This window comes from Suncus etruscus, chromosome 14 (genome assembly GCF_024139225.1).
Source record: "Suncus etruscus isolate mSunEtr1 chromosome 14, mSunEtr1.pri.cur, whole genome shotgun sequence".
Lineage (NCBI taxonomy): Eukaryota > Metazoa > Chordata > Mammalia > Eulipotyphla > Soricidae > Suncus > Suncus etruscus.
Window position 1 is genome coordinate 68,320,869 of NC_064861.1, and position 23,854 is coordinate 68,344,722.

The window sequence follows — 23,854 nt, forward strand, 5'->3', positions numbered from 1 at the left end:
AGAAGTTTGTTGTTTTTTTTTTTGGTTTTTTTTTTTTTTTGGTTTTTGGGTCACACCCAGCGGTGCTCAGAGTTACTCCTGACTCTGCTCAGAAATCATTCCTGGTGGCACAGGGGATCATATGAAATGCTGGGATTCGAACCACTGTCCTTCCACATGCAAGACAAATACCCTACCTCCATGCTATCTCTCCGGCCCAGAAAAAGAGGTTTTTTTACTTGGAAAAGGGCACCTTTCTTCATTTCTTTGAGTCTTGGCATTTTAATGCTCATTAATCACTAGACATTATGATTATTTTTGTTTGTTTGTTTTTTGGGGGTCACACCAGGGGTTACTCCTGGCTCTGTGCTCAGAAATTGCTCCTGGCAGGTTCTGGGGACCATATGGAATGGCAAGAATCAAACCAGGGTTTGCCCTGTGTGGGCTGTGTACAAAGCAAACACCGTACTGCTGTTCTATTGCTCTGCCCCACCATTATGATTATTGTTGGTTCAACTTTCTAACCTCTCTGTCCCGAAGGGGTTCCTCACCAGGCCTCACCAGACTCTCTCACTGCACTCACAGGACATTCTTGTCTGTTCTTGTCTGTCCCTTTACAGCTAGCTTTCTTTTCTTTTCTTGTGTTTTTTTTTTGGGGGGGGAGGGGCCAAAACTGGTGTTGCTCAGGGGCTACTCCTGGATGTCTGCTCAGAAATAGCTCCTGGCAGGCACGGGGGGACCATATGGGACACTGGGATTTGAACCAACCACCTTTGGTCCTGGATGGATGCTTGCAAGGCAAACACCGTTGTGCTATCTCTCTGAGCCCTTCTTTTTTTTTTTTTTTCTTTTCTTTTCTTTTCTCTTCTCCCCTCCCCTCCCCTCCCTTCTCCTCTCCTCTCCTCTTTTATTGGTTTTTGGATCACACCCGGCAGTGCTCAGGGGTTACTCCTGGCTCTGCACTCAGAAATCGCTCCTGGCAGGCTCGGGGGACCATATGGGATGCCGGGATTAGAACTACCTTCCATCTTGAATTGGCTGCGTGCAAAGCAAACACCCTACGGCTGTGCTATCTCTCCGGCCTCACTACTAGCTTTCTTTTTGGTTTGTGCCTCCTCCCTTGACATCTTCCCCTTCCTGGTGAATGCCATGTTCTCTAGCTCTCAAATCTGCTCTTCCTTCTTTTGGGAACATTCTCCTGAAACCCAATTCTCTCCCTACCACCCCTAGCAGCTCCTTGGCTACCTAATTTCCAGATATAAGCTTAGAATTGCTGTTTGGGCCTGCTTCCTGTCTTTCTACCAGCACCATGCTTTCTCTTCCAGCCTCAGAGAGCACTTCCATGCATGCCTGCATTCATTATTCTTCAGGTTGTTATTTTCTGCTACGTGCCATGCACTATTCCAGGCTAATATAGCACATCCTGCATGCCACTGTCTGTATATTTTTTTTTTTTTTTTTGGTTTTTGGGCCACACCCGGCGGTGCTCAGGGGTTACTCCTGGCTATCTGCTCAGAAATAGCTCCTGGCAGGCTCGGGGGACCATATGGGACACCGGGATTCGAACCAACCACCTTTGGTCCTGGATCGGCTGCTTGCAAGGCAAACGCAGTTGTGCTATCTCTCCGGGCCCACTGTCTGTATATTTAAGATTTATCATCTATAAAATAGATGATATATGGGGCCCAGAGAGATAGCACTGTGGCGTTTGCCTTGCAAGCAGCCGATCCAGGACCAAAGGTGGTTGGTTCGAATCCTGGTGTCTCATATGGTCCCCCATGCCTGCCAGAAGCTATTTCTGAGCAGACAGCCAGGAGTAACCCCTGAGCACCGCCGGGTGTGGGCCCCCCCCCAAAAAAAAAGATAGATGATATACGGGGCCAGGGAGATAGCATGGAGGTAAGGTGTTTGCCTTCCATGCAGAAGGACAATGGTTCGAATCTCGGCATTCCATATGGTCCCCTGTGCCTGCCAGGGGCTATTTCTGAGCGTAGAGCCAGGAGTAACCCCTGAGCGCTGCTGGGTGTGACCCCCACCCCAAAAAAAAAGATAGATGATATACAATAAATATCACATATGTTATACATATTGCATATAGACCATAAAAATTATACAGTAATACATATATACACATATGCACATATGTAAAATGTTTATAAAACATTGTACTGTAATTCACCAAAAATTTACTTATTTAAGTACAATTCAGTGTTTGGGCATATTTACACTTTTGTATAATCCCCATGATCTAATTTTAGATATATTCAGCACTGTCAAACAAATCTAGGGGCTGGGGAGATAACTCAAGACTTAGGGGTGCATATTCGCATGACAAAGAGCTGAGTTTGGGCGTTAAAGTACATCCCAGTCTTCCTGAGTCCAGCTCTCAGTGTGTGACCCTGGTGGCCTCTGAGCACCACTTGACTTCTCAGGCATCAGTCCGAGTGACCTCAGCATCGTTGGGGAAACCCTCCATATAAAAATGTAATGAAGTTGCCTGGAGAAATAGCACAGCGGCGTTTGCCTTGCAAGCAGCCATCCAGGACCAAAGATGGTTGGTTTAAATCCCTGTGTCCCATATGGTCTCCCGTGCCCGGTGACGCTCAGGGGTTACTCCTGGCTATGCGCTCAGAAGTCGCTCCTGGCTTGGGGGACCATATGGGACGCCGGGGGATCGAACCGCGGTCCGTCTCCTAGGCTAGCGCAGGTAAGGCAGGCACCTTACCTCGAGCGCCACCGCCCGGCCCCGCCAGGAGCTATTTCTGAGCAGATAGCCAGGAATAACCCCTGAGCAATGCCAGGTGTGGCCCAAAAACAAACAAACAAAAAAAAAAAACAAAACAAAAGTAATGAAGGGGGCCGAAGAGATAGCACAGCGATAGGGCATTTGCCTTGCACGCAGCCAATCCAGGATGCATGGTGGTTCGAATCCTGGTATCCCATATGGTCCCCTGAGCCTGCCAGGAGTGACTTCTTTTTTTTGGGGGGGGTCACACCTGGCAATGCTTAGGGGTACTCCTGGCTCTAAGCTCAGAAATTGCCCGTGGCAGGCTCAGGGGACTATATGGTATACTGGGAATCGAACCACCAGTCTTCTGGGTTGGCTTGCATGCAAGGCAAATGTCTTACCACTATGCTATCTCTCCAGCCCCCCAGTAGTAACTTCTGAGTGCAGAGCTAGAAGTAACCCCTGAACACCGCTGGGTGTGACCCAAACCCCCCCCCAAAAAAAAAGAAAAGAAAAAGTAATGAATACAAATAGAGCCAGGATATGGCTTATAGGGCTGGAGCACATGTTCTCATGTTCTGTATGTGGGTGCCCCAGGATTGTCTCTGGGACAGTATGTTTCCCTAAGAAATACTAGTGTGATTATACTCCAAAAGATGAGGTTGGGGTGGGGGGGAGACAGGCAGGAAGAGAGAAGGAAAGAGAGAGGGAAAGAGAGATTACAGTACTTATTTTACATGAGGCCAATCCTGGTTTGAGCCCCAGTACCACATAGGGTCCTCACAGCATCAGGAATGACCCCACACACGGAATCAGGAATAGATCTTGAGCACCATTGGATGTGGCTCAAGCCCCTGCACCCCCCAATAAATAAATGAATAAATAAATTGAATGAACCCATTAGCAGTCACTCTTCTATTTCTACTCTCTCAATACTCTGGAATACTATTAACCTTTCTGTCTCAATGGATTTGTCTTTTCTGAACGTTTCTGTCAAACTGACTTACATAATATGTGGACTGTTGTGACTGATTTTGTTTTCCAGAGCTTCATACTTTTAAGACAGTATTACTGCCTTCTTGTTTTAGTATTACTTAGCATTATGTTTCCAAGATTTATCCATGTTATACAAGATTTATCCATGTTGTACCATATTATCTGCAATTGGCACTGATCTCTTTTATGGTGGAATAGCAGCCTCTTGCATAGCCATTCCACATTTGTTTTTTTCATTCACCAACTGACATTTGGATCCTTTCTTGGTGGCTACTATAGCTTGGTGCTCATGGCATATTGAATAATATGTTATGCTTATTTGGGGAGGAAGGAGGCCACACCCAATGGTGCTCATTCCTGGGCTCTTGTGCTTAGGGTGGATCCAAGATATATGGGCTGATGTGGATTAGATACAGATGGCTGTGTGCAAGGCAGGTATCCCTACCCACTGCCACAAATATTCTTTTTGTTTGTTTTTGTTTTGGGGCTTAACCAGGCAGCGCTCAGGTGTTACTCCTGGAGGGGCTGGAGAGATAGCACGGAGGTAAAGCGTTTGCCTTGCATGCAGAAGGTTGGTGGTTTGAATCCCGGCATCCCATATGGTCCCCCGAGCCTGCCATGGGGTGCTGGGGATTGATCCTGGGTTAGCACTGGACCTTCCACTTGGTTGTCCAATTGCTGGAAGTAGTCTTCATTCCAGAGTATAGTTCGAGAGAGTACATCAAGGGGGCTGGAAAATGCAGTTCAGCAGTAGGACTCCTCACCTTGTATGTGCTTGAGGCACTGGTTGGCGGTGCTCAGGGGTTACTCCTGGATGTCTGTCTGCTCAGAAATAGCTCTTGGCAGGCACGGGGGACCATATAGGACACCAGGATTCGAACCAACCATCTTAGGTCCAGGATCAGCTGCTTGCAAGGCAAACACCGCTGTGCTATCTCTCCGGGCCCGCATTATGTACTTTCCCCCTCTGCTATCTAGAACCATTTCAGGATCTCCTTTTCCTCTGAGGAATGCTAATCATTTCCTTAAATTCCCAGTAGGAAAGTTCTTATCTACTATCAGCATGAAGCCTAGGTGCATACTGTTTAACTACCAAAAGCTTAAAAAAGAAAAAAGAAAAAAAATCCCCCAAGGCTAAGTTTCCTGATTCTTTTTTTTTTTTTTTTTAGGGGAGGAGGGGTTTCTTACTTGGAGAACCCCTAAACCCCTAAAAAGCAAAGACCGCACGTCCACCAGAGGGTGCTGTGGGGGCAAAATTTGGACAGAAAGAGGGGGGGAGAACTTGACCACATTCCCCATAGCAAGGTAGACCTCTGGAAGGAGGGTCAGATCATTCTTCCAGGGGGGTTTCCTTCCCATTCCCCCCCTGAACCCCATGGCCTCTTCTCCCCCATTGGTGGCTCTCCCTTTGGTAAACCCCCCCCCCCAAATAATAAAATCAGGCCTTTAATTGAGCAAAAGACATCTGTGTAACTCCAGCGTCACTTGGGCCCGGGGCCGGATGGTGGCTGGCTGAGTGGGTGGGTGGGAGGAAACCTCCATGGGCGTCAGCAGGCGGGTGTGCGCGCCGCAGGGGCCGCGAAGGGGTTAAAGCCGGCTGGGGGGGGGGAGGGGGAGAGGGAGCGGAGGGTGGAGGGGGCGCGCCGCGCCTGCGCTCTGCCGCCCTCCATTGTCTCCCCAGCAGCAGCGGCGGCGGCGGCGGCGGCGGCGAGGAGCGCCTGCCTGCCTGCCTGCCTGGGCGGGCGAGCCAGCGGGGCCGGCGGCGAGAACTGGGGACGAGAGCTCGAGCGAGAGCACGACGCGCCGCGCCCGCCGACGAGCGATCGCAGAGGAAGGAGAGGAGAAGCGAGGAGCTTCCCCGCGCCGCCCAGCGCCCCATGATCGCGGCGTCCTGAGACCGAGGGGTCGAGCTGGGTGGGGGGGGGGGACGCGCCCGGCGCCCCCCAAAACCCTGCAACCGCCACCCGTGGCCTCCTGCGGCGCCTCCCTGTTTCCTTCCTTCCTTCCTTCCCTGCGGCTCCGGGGGCGGCCTGTGGCGCGCCCGACTGCGCCTCTTGCCTTTGGGGGGGCTCCTGGAGAGGAAGGAAAAAAAATCATGCATTTAGCTGCGAGCGTTTAAGACCTTCTTTGACTTTTTTTTGGGGGGGGGGCTCCCCCAAAGAGCCTCCCCGCTGCTTTTTCTTTTCTTTTTCTCCCCCCCCCTATTTTTTTGTTAAAAATTTTTCATTTTATTTAATTTAGCTTTTTCAATTTCCTCTCCCCCTTTTTTGGGGGGTAATTTTTTAGGGGGGACGCTCTCCTCCTCCACCTTCCCCCCTGTATGCTCGCCCAGCCCTCCCCCAGCTGCTGAGATTTTGGGGTGGGGGGCTCCACATTGCCCGCCCGCCCGCCCGCCCCTGGGCGAGCCATGGGAGGCAAGCAGAGCACGGCGGGCCGGTCTCGGGGCCCTTTCCCGGGCGTCTCCAGCGATGACAGCGCCGTGCCCCCGCCCGGAGGGGCGCCCCACTTCGGGCACTACCGGGCGGGCGGTGGCGGGGCCATGGGGCTGCGCAGCCGCTCGGTCAGCTCGGTGGCGGGCATGGGCATGGACCCCAGCACGGCCGGAGGGGTGCCCTTCGGCCTCTACACCCCCGCGCCCCGGGGCCCCGGCGACCCGGAGAGGGCCCCCGGCGGCGGCGGCGGGTCGGCGTCCGAGTCCTCCACCACCACCACCTATGCCCACGGCAATGGGTACCCGGAGACGGGCGGCGGTCACCATAGAGACGGGATGCTCTACCTGGGCTCCCGGTCCTCGCTGGCGGATGCTCTACCTCTGCACATCGCGCCCAGGTGGTTCAGCTCGCACAGCGGTGAGTCGGCGGGGGCGACGTCGGGCAGGGAGGGATGCGGGATCTGGGGTGCGGGCACTGGGCGGAGGAGGGTGCGCCCCGGTGCGGCCGGCCCCGTCTCTGTGGATTCTCGTAGGGGGGTGAAAGGCGCCGGCTGCTGGCCCCTCCGTCGTCCGGGCGTGGGTTCTCACTTGTGGATGAATGGATGGATGGATGCATAATGGGTGGATGGATGGGCAAGAGCCAAGGGCGCCTCGCGAACACCCCCAAGATTTGACACCGCTGCCCCTTTTGGTCTCATGGGCCGCCAGCTCGTTGCCTCTCTTGGGCAGCTTGTCACTGCTGCGGTCAGTCACCCCCCCACTCCCCGACAGGGAAAGGGAAGTGGGGGGCATCCCACTACTAAGTGGGGGGCATCCCATCTACTAAGCACTGCCTCCCAGAGTATGCCAAGGATGGACAATTGAGAGCAGGTGGGGTTCTTGATGGGGCTTTCACTCTTGCTTGGCAGAAGGAAGGAGGAAGGGTGCCTCAGGAAGTCCCCAAGATTTGACACCGCTGTCCCCCCCCCCCCATGGGGTCTGATGGGCCCCCAGCTCGTTGCCTCTCTTGGGCAGCTTGTCACTGCTGCCGTCTGTCTCCCCCTCTCCCCGATAGGGAAAGGGAAGTGGGGGGCATCCAGTTTTACCAAGTGGTGCCTCCCAGAGTGTGCCAAGGATGGAAAATTGAGAGCAAGTGGGGTTCTGATGGGTGCTGCTTTCATTTCACTCTTGCTTGGTAGAAGCAAGTGCCCACCTTGTTGGAGATGCGCTTGGGTGGTTTAAAATGGAACAGCAGGAGGCCGCTGGCTGAGGCAGGTGTGGTCTGGTGAAGCTGAAGGCCCAGCTGAAGCCTCTCTCTCCCCCCCTGAGGTCTGGAAGGACCAGGGCCCCTGTAGCTTGCAGTAGACTAGGCTCCCTGCTCTGCCTTCCATCTTCTTCCTCATACCTCCCCCTCCCTTCCGTGTATAAGTTCTTGCTTGGTCTTGCAGCAATCTGGGTCTTTTGGTACCAGAGATGGGGTTTTTGTCGCTGACACATGATAGGAAGAGGATTCAAAGAATCTGGGTGAATTCATTTCTTGTGAACTCCTGGGGACAGGCTAGCAAAAAATGCTGAAAGTCGATTTCCCAGTCTGGCTGGCAGAGCTTCGGGAGAAAACAGGTCTGTCTGCTCAGCTAACCCCGAGAAGCCAGGTTAGTCTTCATTGGTCCAAAGGGATGTGGGGCCTCTCTCAGCTAATTGTGCCGCTGGCGAGGCTTGGGGAGAGAGTTGAGAACATTCAAAGGTTGGCTAGGAGAAAGGTTGCTTACTGGGGATTTTTATCTGTTGCATCACTGTTCTAGGTGTTGTGAAATATGATAGGTTTTTTAGGCCTCTTTATTTCTGGAAATGGCTTGGGTTTTGTTTTCAGTTCTAATTTAGAATTGTGCTTGACACTGCCTTTTGAATTGGGAAGGTGGTATTTTAATCCTTCAACTGACCACTAGATAACACTGGGACTGTCTCTGACCTGCATTGCAAATCTCTCCTGAATGAGGGAGGCTTGGCGAGCTCTGGCACTGTCAGTCACCTGATCCTCTTGAGATTTAGTATTCTTTCTTACAAAAATTAGTTGAGGAAGAGTGGGCTATTTGAGCTGATGTGGTTACGGTTTTTGTTTTTGTTTCTGTTTTTTTTTTTTTGTTTGTTTTGTTTTTGGGCCACAACCGGTGGTTTTCAGGGGTTACTCTTGGCTCTGCCACAGAAATCACTCCTGGCAGGCTTGGGAACATCTGGGACACTGAGGATTGGGGATCGAACCTAGGTTGGCCGTTTACAAGGCAAATGCCCTACCTGCCCTGCTATCGCTCTGGCCCCTTTTGTTTTCTAAAATAACTGTCTTTTATCTGAGTTTAAACCAAAATGTACTATGAGAAAGTTCTGTAAAATCACAGACTTGTGTGTGTGTTATAAACCAAATTTAATTTCATAAAGTTTTTTGTTTTTTTTTGTACAAAAGTTCTCTTTTATTTTTGTTAATTTTCCCGCAGGTGCTGGGGATTGAATGTAGGATCTTGGCACAAGCTAGTCATTAACATTTGAGCATTTGAGTTTGTCTCTTATTGGAAACTTCCTTTTTTTTTTTTTTTTTGGTTGAATTCTGGGTCTATGCTCAGGGATCAGTGCTAGCAGGCACATGCAAGGCACTGCTTTACCCTATGCACTCTCTCACCAACCTGGAAACTTCTGTATCCTTACTCTGATGCTCAGTTTAATGTTTCTCCCCTTCCAGTTGTGTTCATACAGCTAGTTAGTGAGCCTTGGGAAGATAAAGACATTGGAGCATATTCATCCTTTAGGGAAGGGAGTCTAACATTAGATGGAGAGAGCTCTGTGAGGCTGATTGCTGCTTTGTGTGCTGGAGGTCTGGTTTTAATCTCCAGCACCTTGTTCCTTGAGCACTGTCTGGAGCAAGATTGTTGGTACACAATCAAGAGTAGCCTTTGGCTTTCCCTTCCCCTCAGGAAAAAATAAAAGTAAGGACAAGCTCATGGTTAATTATACATTTCTTAGGGGTTGAAGAAAATGTATAGGGGGTTAGATAGTCCTCCAGATCTTTGGGCACAGGGCTGGAAGTAACCTTTGAACACTGCCACATGTGGCCTAACCCCTCCTCCACTCAAGTTTGATTTATACTTTATAGGACCAGCCTGTCTTTGTGCAAGACGTTGAGTATATCTAGATATTTCCTCTCATTTCCCTGTGCATTTTTGGTGTGAGAATTTTTTTTTTTTTTTACTGAGAATGGCTGGCGGAGGTTTATTCTTCTATCAAGAAGTGAGTTTTTCCTGTGCAGTGTAGCCAAACACAGCACATGCCCTGCTTTCTCCTAATCTAAAAACACAAGGCTCACACTCTTCTTTTCCCTAAACACTCAGAGCTCTCACCCTACTTTCCCCTAATCTGATTGGCTGAGGCACATTATAAGTATCCCACTCTCACCTAAAATAAACTGAATAATTTCCCTGAAGTGTTTCGGGGATGGTTTTGAATCTGTAAGCTCTTAAACTCTTGAACTCTGCTGTCCCTCCCTACACTAAGGTGCCGGGCGAACTCTTCCCCAGACTGAGACCCAGACCTGACATCCCCAGCTTCATCTACACACAGTCACTGATTTGACCCTTTCTATTTCCAGTCTATTGTGATGGTGGTTCTCTCTCTCTCTCTCTCTTTGGGAATAGGTCATGGGACCCTCTTTTTCTTTTTCTTTTTTTTTTCTCTTGTTCGTGGCAGCAAGAAGAAAATCTTGTATTTTGCTGCCTTTGAGTAAGGTTTGTGCTCCTGTGTCCTGAGAGTCGAAGGTCAGGATTTTGTGTACTGTTGGCCAGATGCCTGGAGTTGATGTGTTTATTGGTGTTTTCAAGGTGCTTTCAGAACTCTTCATAGACACAGAAAACTGTTGTGAGCAGAGAAAGTGAGGGGAGTTCTGTGTGTACTTGGCTTCCTCAGAGGGAATGAACCAATGTCTTAGGAGGGTTGAAGATGTTAGAGGAGTCCCAACTTCTTTTCTGAGGAGCTGTGACCTTGGGGGAGACATATCATCTCTCATCAGGCTCATCTCTGTTATTAAAAAAATATTGGGGGGAAAAAATATTGGGGGGGGGTCACACCTAACCTTAGGATTACTCCTGGCTCTGTGCTCAGGAATTACTTCTGGTGGAGCTCAGGATGCCAGGGATTGAACCTGGGCTAGCCTTGTGCAGGGCTATGCTATCACTCCTCCTCACTATGCTATCAGTCTGACCCCAACATCTGTTATTTTCAAAATTGATGTGGTGGGGGCCAGAGAAATAGCACAGCGGCAGGTCATTTGCCTTACACGCAGCCGATCCAGGACGATTCTGGTTGGACATTGGTATCCCATATGGTCCCCTCTGCCTGCAGGGTGATTTCTGAGCACAGAACCAGGAGTAACCCCTGAGTGTTGCCGGGTGTGACCCAAAACAAAAAACAAAAAAACAAAAAAACAAAACAAACCCAAAATTGATGTGGTGGACCAGTGAGATAGTTGAAGGAGTGGAAGTTCTATCTCTGACATTGCATGCCTCTTCTGAGCACTCTCTGTCTAAAGGTTGCCCTAGTAGCTTGAAAACGAGTCATTTGAGTACTACTGGGAATGTCCCAGGACCCCAGAGCATTGCTTGGGAGTGCTCCCCATCATAAAACACCAACAACAAAAATTGATGTGATCATCCTTGGGAACCAGCCTATCAGAGTTGTTCCTCAAATCCTGCGAGGGTTCCCCAAACTCATCCCCCAGGTTAATTCTCTGTGCTGAGCTGCGCCTGACTCTCAATCCTCTCTTGAATTCTCCTGGAACATTCTTCATTACCTTTTCTCCTGGGGAGCTCCTTAGACCCCTTGGGGCTCAGCTGCATTTCTTCACTGTCTACCTCAATGCCTAATAGCAATTATTCACCATATCTGCAAAATAATGGCACTTGCTCCTATTCTACATGTTATACCCTGCTTCCTTTTGGGGGCTGGAGAATACCCAGAATGGATAGGGTGCATGCCTTGCACATGTCCTTGCTCGACCTGGATTCGAGGCCTCACATCCCATATGATTCTGTGAGCCCCACCAGGAGTCATCCCTGAGGGCAGAATTGAGAGTAATCCCTGAGCATTGCCAGGTGTTGTCCAAAAGCCAAACCCAAAGAAAACCTGTTTTCTTTTTAAATTTAGTTTATATTTTAAACTCAGAAGAGCAAAACTCATGATCACTAGCATAACTGTATTGTGTGCCCTGACACAAATGTTTATTGTGGGATTGGGTTTGACTGTTTTATGTCTATCTCATTCAATGAGATCAGGCTTTATTCCTCTTTTAGAGATGAAGAAACAGATTTTGGGGCAAGTTAAGGAATCCACACAGGGTCCAGTAAATTAACCCACACAGGATGGTGGGTTAAGTTGGGGTATAAGCCAGCCTGAACACCAGGCCCTGGGTGGGCCCTTACTCAATTCTACTACATTGCCCTTGAACCCGAGAAAGCTGGGGTTGTCCCTGGCATCATATTGGCTGAATCTCGGGCCAGGCTCAGCTTCTGCCTGGGCTTCTGATTAACTGCTTGGTCTTCGATCTTGGGAAAGGGGTGCTCGAGATCGAGGCCAGGTCTCATGCATGCAAGACTGATGAACAACATCCTGAACAAATGAGTCATTTTAGCTATTTATTATTGTTTCATCTGTAGGATGGAAATATCACCTACCTGGCTTAGCGCATAGGCTAATCTGTGAGGGTCTCCCGAGATATTATATAATAACTGAGTACATATAGGCTATTAGGGACTGCTTCCAGATAATGCTCAGAGGATCTGCAGGCCACTTCTGGCCATACTCTGCCCACTAGGGCAGGACATTTAGTTTTGGGGCTCAGCAGTGTGATGCTGCGTGGGTAGTGCTGCATGCCAATGGGGCCACACGTGTAGTGCTTCCCTGAACATTATGGTACTGGCCATTGAACTCAGACTCAGGCATGGCATATGCCTCTGAGCCTTGAGTTATCTCCTCAGCCCTTGGCTTCTAGAATTTGCTGGGTAGAGAGATTTAGAGCTGCGGACTGTGTCCCCAGTGTGGAATTCATGCTCTCTGCTGCAAGCTGACCTACATTGATGGACCGTTCGTGATAATGAGCGCTATTGAGAAGACCTGCTTTGTAGTTTCAGAGGGGAGTCTTCCTTCTTTCTACTTGGTGTACACCTCCCAGTCCTATCCCTTTTGAACCCAGAACAAGGTTTCAGTTTCTGTGGCTAAGTACTAGTCCATTATATCACATCTGGGTTCACCCATTCTCCTTGAGCACTTGGGATGTTTCCATAGCTTAGATCTGCAGTGATCATTGGGGTTCTTTGAGTTGATATATAGGAGTGGAGTTCTTAGATCATGTGGTAAACCTATTTTGAGATCTTGAGAAATTTCCATCTGTTTTCCATATTGGTTGGGCCAGTTTACATTTTACCAGCAGGGTACAATGGTTTCTTTTACTGCACATCCTCACTTGCACTTGGGAAAAAAAGCCTTTCTTGTATTAGTGATATCATTTGATATTGTGAGTTATATTTCCCAGAAAATTGATGATTACAGGATTTTTTAAATGCGCCTGTTGGATATTTGTAAGTCTTCTAAAAATTCTTTTCGTTTGTGTATTTTTGGTTTTATTTTGGTTTAGTGCTTGAGGATATGTGGTTCTGGAACCAGCATCCTGTATGCAAATGCTCCAGTTCATTGAGCTATCTCCCAAAGTTTTTTTTTTTACTTGGTTTATTTATTTATTTATTTATTTATTTATTTATTTATTTATTTATTTATTTATTTATTGGTTTATGGGCCACACCCAGTGACACTTAGGGGTTATTCCTGGCTATGTGCTCAGAAATCGCTCTTGGCTTGGGGGACCATATTGGACGCCGGGGGTGTTGAACCGTGATCTGTACTAGGTTAGTGCCACCGTGCCACTCCTTACTTGGTTTTTAGATCACACCTGGCAATGTTCAGGGCTTATTCCAGGACCATCTGAGATGTTGTGGATCAAATCAAGGTTGGCTGTGTGCAAGTCAAGTGCTCATATGGTTCCCAATGCATTGCCAGCAATAATTCTTGAGGTCAGAGCCAGGAGTAACCCCTGAGCTCTGCTACTTGTAGCCCTCCCCGAAATAGATATTTTTTGTCTGTGGGCCACATCTGACTGCCTTTATGTTTTTATTTTGGGGCCACACCTGGCAGTGCTCAGGGCTTATTCCTGGCTCCTCCTCAGGGATCATTTTAGGTGATGCTCAGGGAACTATACGGTGATCCTCAGGGATCACTCCTGGTGATACTGGAGGGTACGAATGGGGTGATGGGGATCAAACCCTAGTTGGCCATATGCAAGGCAAGTGCGCTAACTCCTGTACTATTGCTCCATCCCTTAAAGACATTTTTAAAAGAAGAGTTTTTGGTCCTATGTTACTACAAGGACTTAACATTCTCTTAAAATTTAAAAAGTTCCCTCAGACCAGAGGATAGCACAGTGGTAAGATGTTTGCCTTGCATGCAGCCAACTCAGGACGGACCCTGGTTCGAATCCCAGCATCCCATATGGTCCCCCTAGCCTGCCAGGAGTGACTTCTGAGCTCAGAGCCAGGGTAACCACTGAATGCTAACAGATGTGACCCAAAGACTAAAAAAAAATGTTCCCTTAACAAGAAGATTGTTTTTGTTCCGTATCTTGCAGGCTGGCTTCTTGTTCTTATCTGGGGGCTTATCTGGGGGAATCATTCCAGGTGGTGCTTAGGGTGACCATGTGATTCTGTGTCTTGAACCTCAACTTGCTGCCTGCATCACATGCCCAACCTGTTGAGCTATGTCTCTGGCCCAAGAGGAAGTTAATTTCCTCATTAGTTCTTCCTTATTGGATTGTGAAAGATGTTATAAGAATGAGTGGTTTTATTCATAAAGTTTTATGATACGTCTACATTTTGCTATTAAGTAAAGTCCCATCACAATAATGCACAAGGAATACTCTGAGCTAAACCATTTTTTCTGGAGGGTGGTTTGGGGCCATGGTCTGCAGTGCTCAGGGCTTACTCCTGGTGGTGCTCAGGATACCATGTATTATGATTGCCTTAAGACAAGGGTCTTACCCCTGCCCTGGTCTATGTCTCAGCTACTCTTTTTTTTTGGGAGGGTCACACTCACAGTGCTCAGGGGTTATTCCTGGCTCTGCGCTCAGAATTCACTCATGGCAGGCTCGGGGGACCATATGGGATGCCAAGGATCGAACCTGGATCTGTCCCAGGTTGGCTGTATGCAAGGCAAACACCCTATCACTGTGCTATCTCTTCAGCCCTCTCAGCCACTCTTAATGAAATAAATGAGCTCTAGGTCCTTTGAGGAAAAAGTACATTGTATTCATTATTATTATTGCAGCGTTGAATCTAGGTCACCCACTTGCCGGCATGTGCTCTACCATGACTGAACCACATCATTGACTCTATATTGCACTTTATAAATGTGATTTTATAAAATATCAGCACTCAAGTTTATTGAATGGTAAAATTTTAGTCATCAATAATGAAACCAAACTTTATTTTTAACATATTTAAAGTTGGATAAACTGTCTTAGGGAAGTAGTGGAAACAAATGGGATGTTTCTGTTAACCTTTATTTATTTTGGGGATGAGGGACACATTCTGCTCTGCTTAGGGCTTACTCCTGGCTCTGTGCTCAGGGATCATTCCTGGTGGGCTTGGGGGACCATATGAGGTACCTGGGATTAAACCCAGGCTAGCTGTGTTCAAAGCAAACAGCTTCCTACCCATTGCATTCTTTTTGTTGTTGTTTGTTTTGGGGCCACACTCAGTGATGTTCAAGTGTAACTCCAGATTTTGCACTCAGGAATCACTGTTGTACTGCTTGGGGGATTCATATGGGATGCTGGGGATCAAATCCAGGTTGGCTGTGTACAAGGCCAACGTTCCACCTGCAGTACTATTGCTCCTGTCCTAGCTTGCTTCTCTTTTAAAAAGGATATTTTTCACACCATGGATCTCTAAGGGTATGCAACTAGGAATTCTGGCCCAAAACTTAAACTCTAATCCCTGTCTTTTAGAAGGATGAATGTGTACAACTTCCTATCTTTTTTCCCCAAGCTTGTCCTGTCTTTTATATTTGTTTTGGTGGAGAGGAGTTGGTTTATTTTTTATTTTTTTTTAGTTTTTGGACCATACCTGGCAATGCTCAAGGGTTACTCCTGGAAACCATGTAGGATGCCAGGGATCGAACTTAGGCAAGTGCCCTACTCTCTTTATTATCTTTCTGTCCTTCATCATGACTTCTGAATACTATATTTGAGGGAATGTCTACACACCCAGGGGTGCTAGAGGTGGTGCAGTGGGACCATGCAATGCTGGGGATCAATCCCAAGGTTTCGTGTACACTAAGCATGTACAGTAGTTTTTGGAGGTCTCCCAGGCTTCTGAAACACAAGATTTGTTGTTTGGACACGTAAATCATGCTGAGTCCATGAGGAGTCAGGAATGAGTGAAAGACAGTCTTTTTACCAGGAGTAAAAGAGGAACCCTCAAGTGTGAGGTGGCTACAGAATCAAGTTTAATCATTTCCTTTGGCGGGGGTAGGGGGGATGGGGGTGGAGGTGCCTCCCCAGCACTGCTGAGTCACCCGGGCTATACCCGTTGTACTGTGTCGTGCCAGGGATCCAACCTTGTATTGCCAGGCTTCGCTCTGGCTCTTTGAGCTCCCTTCTCAGCTCCCTGGTTTAAGGTTCTGCATCTAGGGTCCTTTCTAGAGTGCTAAGGCCGATTCCCTTGAACTGTCTCTGGAGTTGTGTGAAATAAGAGCACAACCTTCCTCTTTAGGGAGCCAAGAGGAAGGGGATCACTGGTCCCTGGATGCTGAGTCAGAGGAGGCATGATAAAAATTTACATAGCACATTCTTGGGGCTATAGCGAGGAGGCAGGTACAATCGAGCTCTCCTGAATTCCGTGAATGGTTCAAAGGATTTCCCAACTTGACTCTTCCCAGCATTCTCGGGGGGTTGTTAACAATGCCACGGCTGCACTCCACTATGGAATTCAGTGGAGCTGAGGAGAGATTCAAGGACCTCAATTTGTAACAGATGATTCTTTTGGTTTGTTTGTTTTGTTTTTTGGGCCACACCGGTGATGCTCAGGGGCTACTCCTGGCAGGCTCTGGGGACCTTATGGGTGCTGGCGATCAGACCCAGGTCCATCTAGGGGCAGTCACGTGCAAGGCAAATGCCCTTCTGCTGTGCTACTGCTCTGGTCCCTGAAACAGATGATTCTGAAATGTCATCAGAGGACCTGCATGTATTTGCAGCTCAATTCTGATGGATTTAGTTTCTCTTTTCTTTCTTTTTTTTCCTTTTTTTTTTTTGGCCACACCCGTTTGATGCTCAGGGGTTGCTCCTGGCTAAGCGCTCAGAAATTGCCCCTGGCTTGGGGGGACCATATGGGACGCCAGGGGATCGAACCTCGGTCCTTCCTTGGCTAGCGCTTGCAAGGCAGACACCTTACCTCTAGCGCAACCTCGCCGGCCCCTTTTTTCAATTTTTGATCCACATCTGGTGGTGCTCAAGGGAAATTTATGGGGTGGTGAGGGTTGAACCTGAGTAGGCACTGTGCAAGGCAAGGGCCTTATACTATCTCTTCAGCCCCAAATTTAGATTTTTTTTCCCCCAGACAGAAAGACTTATGAATACTTTTTTGGTGCTGTTATTAGCATTATTTATTTATTTATTTTTGTTTGTTTTTGAGCCACACCTGTTGGCACTCAGGGATACACCTGGCTCTGCACTCAGAAATCGCTCCTGACAGGCTTGGGGACCATATGGGATGCTGGGGATCTAATCCAGGTCTGTTCTGGGTCGGTCAGATGGAAGGCAAACACCCTACTGCTGTCCTATTTCTCCAGCCCCCATCATCATTACAATTTTTGTTAGATTTTTAATTATACCTGACTGTGTCCATACTTACTCCTGGTCTGCATTCAGGGATCACTTGTGGGGAGATTTGGGGGACATATGTGATGTGAGGATTGAATCAAGGTTGGCTGCATGGAAAGCAAGTTCTGTGCTCATTGTACTCTCTGGACCCTCAACATTGTTTTCAGTATTACTTAACTAGTCAGATAATTTCCTAAGCAAGCTCCATATCAGTCTTTTTTTTTCCCATTTCTTCCATAGGATAGATTTACTCATCAAGAGCATGGTCCATTATTTAGTGTTTTTCTTTCTTGGTGTGGGGTGAAGGATGGTGGTCCATACATATCCATCAGTATCTAGGGCTTGGATAGGGAGAGGGGTCATGGCAGTACTAGAAATCCAACTTAAGTCTTCTGCCTGATAGTATGCTTTTTGGCCCTTTGATCTCCCCAGACCTTTTACTTTACAAAAATAATTGGATGGATTGAACTCAGGGACTCACGTACTTGTGCTTTATGCTGAGCTATGTCCCCTGCCCCTTGATCTTATCTTTTCATTTGTGGGGGAATACCTGGTGGTGCTCAGGGTACCCTATGGGATGCCAGGGATCAACCCCAGGTAGACTATGCAAGGAAGCACCTAATCTGCTGTACTGTCTCTGTGATCTCAACCCTTCTATCATTCCTTTTGAACGTGGAACTCAAGCATTTTCTTTCTGCAGATCGTCCTGAGCCAGTCTGTCCTGTCCCCAAATTAAAGCTGCTCAGAACAGAAGATAATTGTGACAGTGTCCCCTTCCCTTCTGTGCTTGTCTTCTGATTTTTCTTCTACTGTGCAGCTGCCTTCAACGGATTGTGCCCAGAAAGGCTCACTGGTTACATTCTCTTTCACAGAGTCTCAGCCAGGCAGAGAGACAAGCCAAGATTTTAGGAGGAATCCAGCCTTTCAAGCAGACAGAATCAGGCTGAAGAGAGAGATCTCAATGGGCTGAGCACATGTTTGGCATGTGGAAGGCCTGGGTTTGATTCCTGGCACCACAGAGTCTTCTGGTCACTGCCAGATGTGGCCCTAACCCTACCCCCCCAAAAAAAAGAATAAAATAATTTTTTTTTGTTTTTGGGCCACACCCAGTGACGCTCAGGGGCTACTTCTGGCTATGCGCTCAGAAATTGCTCCTGGCTTGGGGGACCATATGGTATGGCAGGGATTGAACCGTTTCCGTGAATGCCATATGGTACGGTGAATGCCATACCGCTGCGCTATTGCTCTGGCCCCTAAAAGAAATTTTAAAAGGGCTATTTAAAAGGGCTAAATTTGGGCCCGGAGAGATAGCACAGCGGCGTTTGCCTTGCAAGCAGCCGATCCAGGACCAAAGGTGGTTGGTTGGAATCCCGGTGTCCCATATGGTCCCCCGTGCCTGCCAGGAGCTATTTCTGAGTAGACAGCCAGGAGTAACCCCTGAGCACTGCCAGGTGTGGCCCAAAAACAAAAACAAAAACAAAAAAAAAGGGCTAAATTAAAAAAATGGGCCAAGACTAGCTCAGTAGTCGAGTGTTTGCCTTGCCTTGTGTGTGTAAGAAGGGATTTCACCCCATCATAGCAACAAAAAAAAGAACAAAAAACAAAATGATAAAGTGAGTTGAATATCAGTTTTTCCTTTATTGTCCTACTTGTATAGATGTGTGGAGATCTGTTATGTTAAAATGCTCATTTCTTTTTTTTTTTTGGGGGGGGGGGCCGCACCTGTTTGATGCTCAGGGGTTACTCCTGGCTAAGAGCTCAGAAATTGCCCCTGGCTTGGGGGGACCATATGGGACGCTGTGGGATGGAACCACAGTCCTTCCTTGGCTAGCGCTTGTAAGGCAGACACCTTACCTCTAGCGCCACCTCGTCGGCCCCCTAAAATACTCATTTCTTCGACTTGTGTTTATTGGGTATCTCTAGTGTTCTGGACCCAGTATCTGCAGGATACTATGAATATGTTCGAGGATGAAGATCTCCAAGCAGGGTTCAGGGATCTGGGGAGCCAGATAGTTCGATATTTGTGCCTGGCAATACTGGGGATGGTTGGAAGTTGAAGCTTCTGCAGGACAGGAGGGTGCTTCTTTGAATTACCTTCCTTGTTTGGGGGGTACCTATTTTTTTTTTTTTTGGTTTTTGGGCCACACCCTGTGCCGCTCAGGGGTTACTCCTGGCTATGCGCTCAGAAGTTGCTCCTGGCTTCTTGGGGGACCATATGGGACACCGGGGGATCGAACCGCGGTCCGTCCTAGGCTAGCGCAGGCAAGGCAGGCACCTTACCTCCAGCGCCACCGCCCGGCCCCGGGTACCTATTTTTTTAAGGGGACTTGCTCCCAGCTGTGTCAGAGGTATGACAGAGCGTGAGAGAGTCACTCCCAGCTGTGACAGAGTCACTCATGGGGATGCTCAGAGGGTCAAAACCTGAAATCTGCTGATTGAGCCACACCCTCAATCCATACATAATTTTTTTTTTTTTTTTTTTTTGTGGTTTTTGGGTCACACCGGCAGTGCTCAGGGGTTATTCCTGGCTCCAGGCTCAGAAATTGCTCCTGGCAGGCACAGGGGATCATATGGGGCGCGGGGATTCGAACTGATGACCTCCTGCATGAAAGGCAAATGCCTTACCTCCATGCTCTCTCTCCGGCCCCCATACATAATTTTTTAATAAAGAAGATATCTTGTACGTTCCTTTGTTCTTTCTAAGAATCTTTGCCTCCTCACTCCTTAAGAGAGTCTGAATCAGCTGTGGAAGCTTTTACCTTGTTCTCAGCTCTTCAGCAGCATAAACAAACAAACTCAGGTGTTTGTAGGTAAGGCTACTGCACAGATGAAATTTCCTCCTGTTTTTCATTTGGGTTTTTGGGCCACCCACACACTTGGCAGTGCTCAGGAGCCTGAGAAGTGCCAGGATCAAACCAGGGCCTCCAACATAGTTGTATGAGCCTTAGCTTGACGCCTGTCGCTCATCTTTTTTTAATTCAATTAATTAATTAGCTAATTAATTAATTGGTATTTGGATACACCCGGTGGCACTTGGGTTACTCCTGGCTCTGCACTCGAAGTCATTCCTGGCAGACTCAGGGGACCTTATGAGATGCTGGGATTCGAACCACGGTCCATCCTGTATTGGCTGCGTGCAAGGCAAATACCCTACCACTGTGCTATTGCTCTGGCCCCATGTCGTTCCTCTTCTATTTAGGAGTGTGTGTATTCATTCTTCTTGGGCCTAGTGAGTTAGCCTAGGCTCCAGCTTGCTCACTGGTAGTTTCAGTTATTCCCTGAAAAGTATATCCAGCCATTCTCGGCAGAGTTATTCTGAACTTAGTTGCCTTTCTACTGTCCACTACTGTTGTGCTTGTACTTTGTTTTTGGGGGCCATGTCCAGCGTGCTCAGGGGATCATATGTGGTGCTAGGGATTAAACCAAGCTTTGCAAGACAAAGCTTCTTAACCTCAAATGATCTTTTCATTTTCCCTGGCAAAGGTGGTTTTCCTAAGAGTTGTTGGGATCTTTTATCCTGGTGCTTGTGCAGGTTGCCTGGAAAAATCAATAAAGATTAGAGGGAAAAAATGATTAGAGGAGAGTCTGTAAAGTCCAATCTATATCTATGAAATATTTTGGCTTATCATAAATACAAATTAGTTTCTGTTCTGTTTGGATCATTGATGTTCTTTGGAGGGAGGATTGGGCCATCCCCAGTGACCCCCAGGCCATTCACTCAGGGATCACTTCTGGCCCTGCTCTTGGGGATCATTACTGGATGGGCTCATGGGACAGTATGTGATGCTGGGGATCGAACTCAGGTCGATGATCAAACTTGTGTGCAAGGCACATGTCTTACCTGCTATACTGTCTGTCTATACCTAGATAATTCTTTAATTTTCTTTTTTGTTTGTTTGTTTTTGTTTTTGTTTTTTGGGCCACACCCGGCAGTGCTCAGGGTTACTCCTGGCATATGGTCAGAAATTGCTCCTGGCAGGCTAAAGGGATATGGGATGCCAGGATTCGAACCACTGTCCTTCTGCACGCAAGGCAATCAATGCTACCTCCATGCTATTATCTCTCCGGCCCAGATCAAATATACTTTTAATACCTTCAAGATATACCACCTATATCAGCTTTCTTTTTCCTTTCCTTTTCTTTTTGGTGTTGGGGGCAATCTGATAGTCACTCTTAACAGGACAAGGGGGACCATACTGGGGATTAAACCTAAGTTCGGCTTTGTGCAAGGTAAGTGCACTACCTGCTGTATATTATTTTTCCGAGCTCATTAGTCAGATTTTAGACCAACTTTGTTATATATAGCATTGCCCATTGCTTTTACCAAATACCCATGTGTATTATATGTTACTTGTTCTCCCCAGTGCTGGTCACATGTGGCTGAAACATGGGTACTTCTGCAGCCAATTGCACTGGAGAACTACAGCCAAGTTTTAAGAGCCTTGATGAGGCTGGCCTGCAGCTCACTCTTTCTCTCTCAATATCCGATGAGCCAGTGTTGTTGGCAGTATCGAATTCACCCGTTTCTTACCTCCCCTCTGCCCAGCAGCCAAGTGCAACATGAAAGGCCAGTGAATCTAAGTGTTGCCAGTGTTTGGGGGTACAGGAATCTCCTGTGAAGTAGCAGGCCTTTGAGAAATAGTATTATGAGCTGTTCTGTTTTTGCTGTGGCTTTGGAAAACCTTTGGATTCTTCTACCAAAAATTTGTTTGGGGAAAAAGATCTTTTTAATGAAACAGTGTGAGTCACAAAGCAGCCACTCCTCCTTATAATAGCATTTCTCACCGGGGGAATTTTTGGTAGCTCGTTGGGGGGAGGTATTTGAGTAGGCTGTGGGTGATACTTCCCTTGGAGGAACAGAACCAGGGGCCGCCATATCAGAAACTGGTACTTTCCACACTGACTGCAAGCCCTGAATTCAGCAGAGCAGAGTGGAGTAGAAGGTGGGTCTGACTCCTGCATGGCTGCAGGAGCTTGACTCAGGGGATGGGAGTTTCAACACTCAGACTTAACTGCAACAAGCTTGCAGTGTAAAGAGATCAGGAGAACCGAGTCCAGGGTCACAGGATCTGAGGCCATTTATGACAGCACCTCAGGTTTTGGGGATGAAGGGGAAGGCTATGAACCTAGTGATGAGAACTGAAAATAACAGGAGTCTTCTATTAGTCTCTTTTTTTCCCCCCCATTTGTGTAATAGTGACAAGGCAATTGGTATTGGCCAGCGGAATTCTTTACAATGAACGGACTTCTACAAATTTATCTGTACTTTTCAGAGGTAAGGGTTTTGGAGTACACCTGGTGGTGCTCAGGGATGACTTCTGGCTCAGGGTTTGTTCCTGCAGTGCAGGGAATCAAACTGCATGTTGAGTCCTAGTTCCAGCCCCTGTATGTATTCTTCTGATTTTAGGATGAAAGCACTTAGCAGAACCTGAAAGGAACACTGTTCTCTGGGATAGTCAAAAGGCAAGACCAGAGACACTGAGTTTATAATAAACCAGAATTGTGGGGTTTTGTTTGTCTTCGGTCACACCAGGTGCTGCTCAGGGCTGCTCCCTTGCTTGGAGCTCCTGACAGTGCTCAGAGAATCAGCCCTAGGCCACATCCAAGCAAAGCAGTCAGCCCTTTGAGCTATTCCTGGAATAAGCAAGGATAATGGTGGTAACATCCAAAACCTGTTCTCACTGTCTTCTGCCCACTGAAGCTGCGTTTGAACTGTTGACAACTTCACTGACCTGCAAATGATTTGGTCCTTGTGTCGGAGCTGCTACTTTATGTCAGCTGCTGACAGGAAAGTCTGAACAATTATTACCACTGTGGTGAGATTTACTTTTCTTTGGAAAATAGATCTGTCTCCATTCTGTATTTTCCTGGCTTTGTGCTTTCCTTCAAAGATCTCATAGTTACAAATCTCCAGGACTCAGTACAGGGGAAGAGGAAGCCAGTATTTGATGCCTTAGAGCTAGCAGTAACTAATAGAAGGGCCCAAGGATGGAACTGGAACAGGCTGGGGGCAGTTAGGGGCTTGTGGAATTCAAGGTACCCACTTCCATCATGACTTGAACCAGCCCTGCCAGCTAGAGAAGAACAGAGGATTGGGAGGACTTTTACATAGATTTTTATAGCTGAGGTGCCACATTTTTTTTTTTTATTTGACAGCATAATTACAAAGCTCCTTTGGCTTAAGGAGTTTAGAAGACTTGTGGGGTGGGGCCGGAGAGATAGCATGGAGGTAAGGCGTTTGCCTTTCATGCAGGAGGTCATCGGTTCGAATCCCGGCGCCCCATATGGTCCCCTGTGCCTGCCAGGAGCAATTTCTGAGCCTGGAGCCAGGAATAACCCCTGAGCACTGCCAGGTGTGACCCAAAAACCAAAAAAAAAAAAAAAAAAAAAAAAAGAAGACTTGTGGGGGAAAGTGGGGCTTGATCCCTCTTAGGAAACACAGGAATTCTCTACCTCTCCTCTCCCTCCCTGGCCGGCTATAGAGGAGGTAGATCTTGTTCTGGGATCCAGCACAGAGCCTGACACTTGCTTTTTCTGCTTGTTCACTCTTCGTAGACAGACTCTCAAAGTTTCAGTCCTGTGATCGCTAAATGGCAAAGTCACAGGGGTATGTGCTATTTCAATTTTGGTTTCACTTGCACATTTCAGGAAATCAAATAAGTGGTGTGATGCTGAATAGGAAAGCTGGTCTCTTTCTTAAACTATGAGCTATTTTAGGCATTTCATACTTGTCCACCAAGCAAGTTAATACAGATTGTTGATTTGCAATTATGCACAT

The 23,854-nt window shown here is 47.7% G+C and overlaps 1 protein-coding gene across 2 annotated transcripts in view; it reads left to right on the plus strand.

The window, feature by feature from the left end:
- The first annotated feature begins 6,092 nt into the window (after nucleotides 1-6,092).
- Nucleotides 6,093-23,854, plus strand: part of ZNRF1 (zinc and ring finger 1) — a 101,964-nt gene continuing 84,202 nt past the window's right edge. For both annotated transcript variants that reach the window (XM_049786452.1, XM_049786453.1), the window contains exon 1: nucleotides 6,093-6,552. In XM_049786452.1, coding sequence (XP_049642409.1) covers nucleotides 6,111-6,552 — 442 coding nt within the window. In that variant the 5' untranslated portion in view covers nucleotides 6,093-6,110. The remainder of the gene's footprint in view (nucleotides 6,553-23,854) is intronic.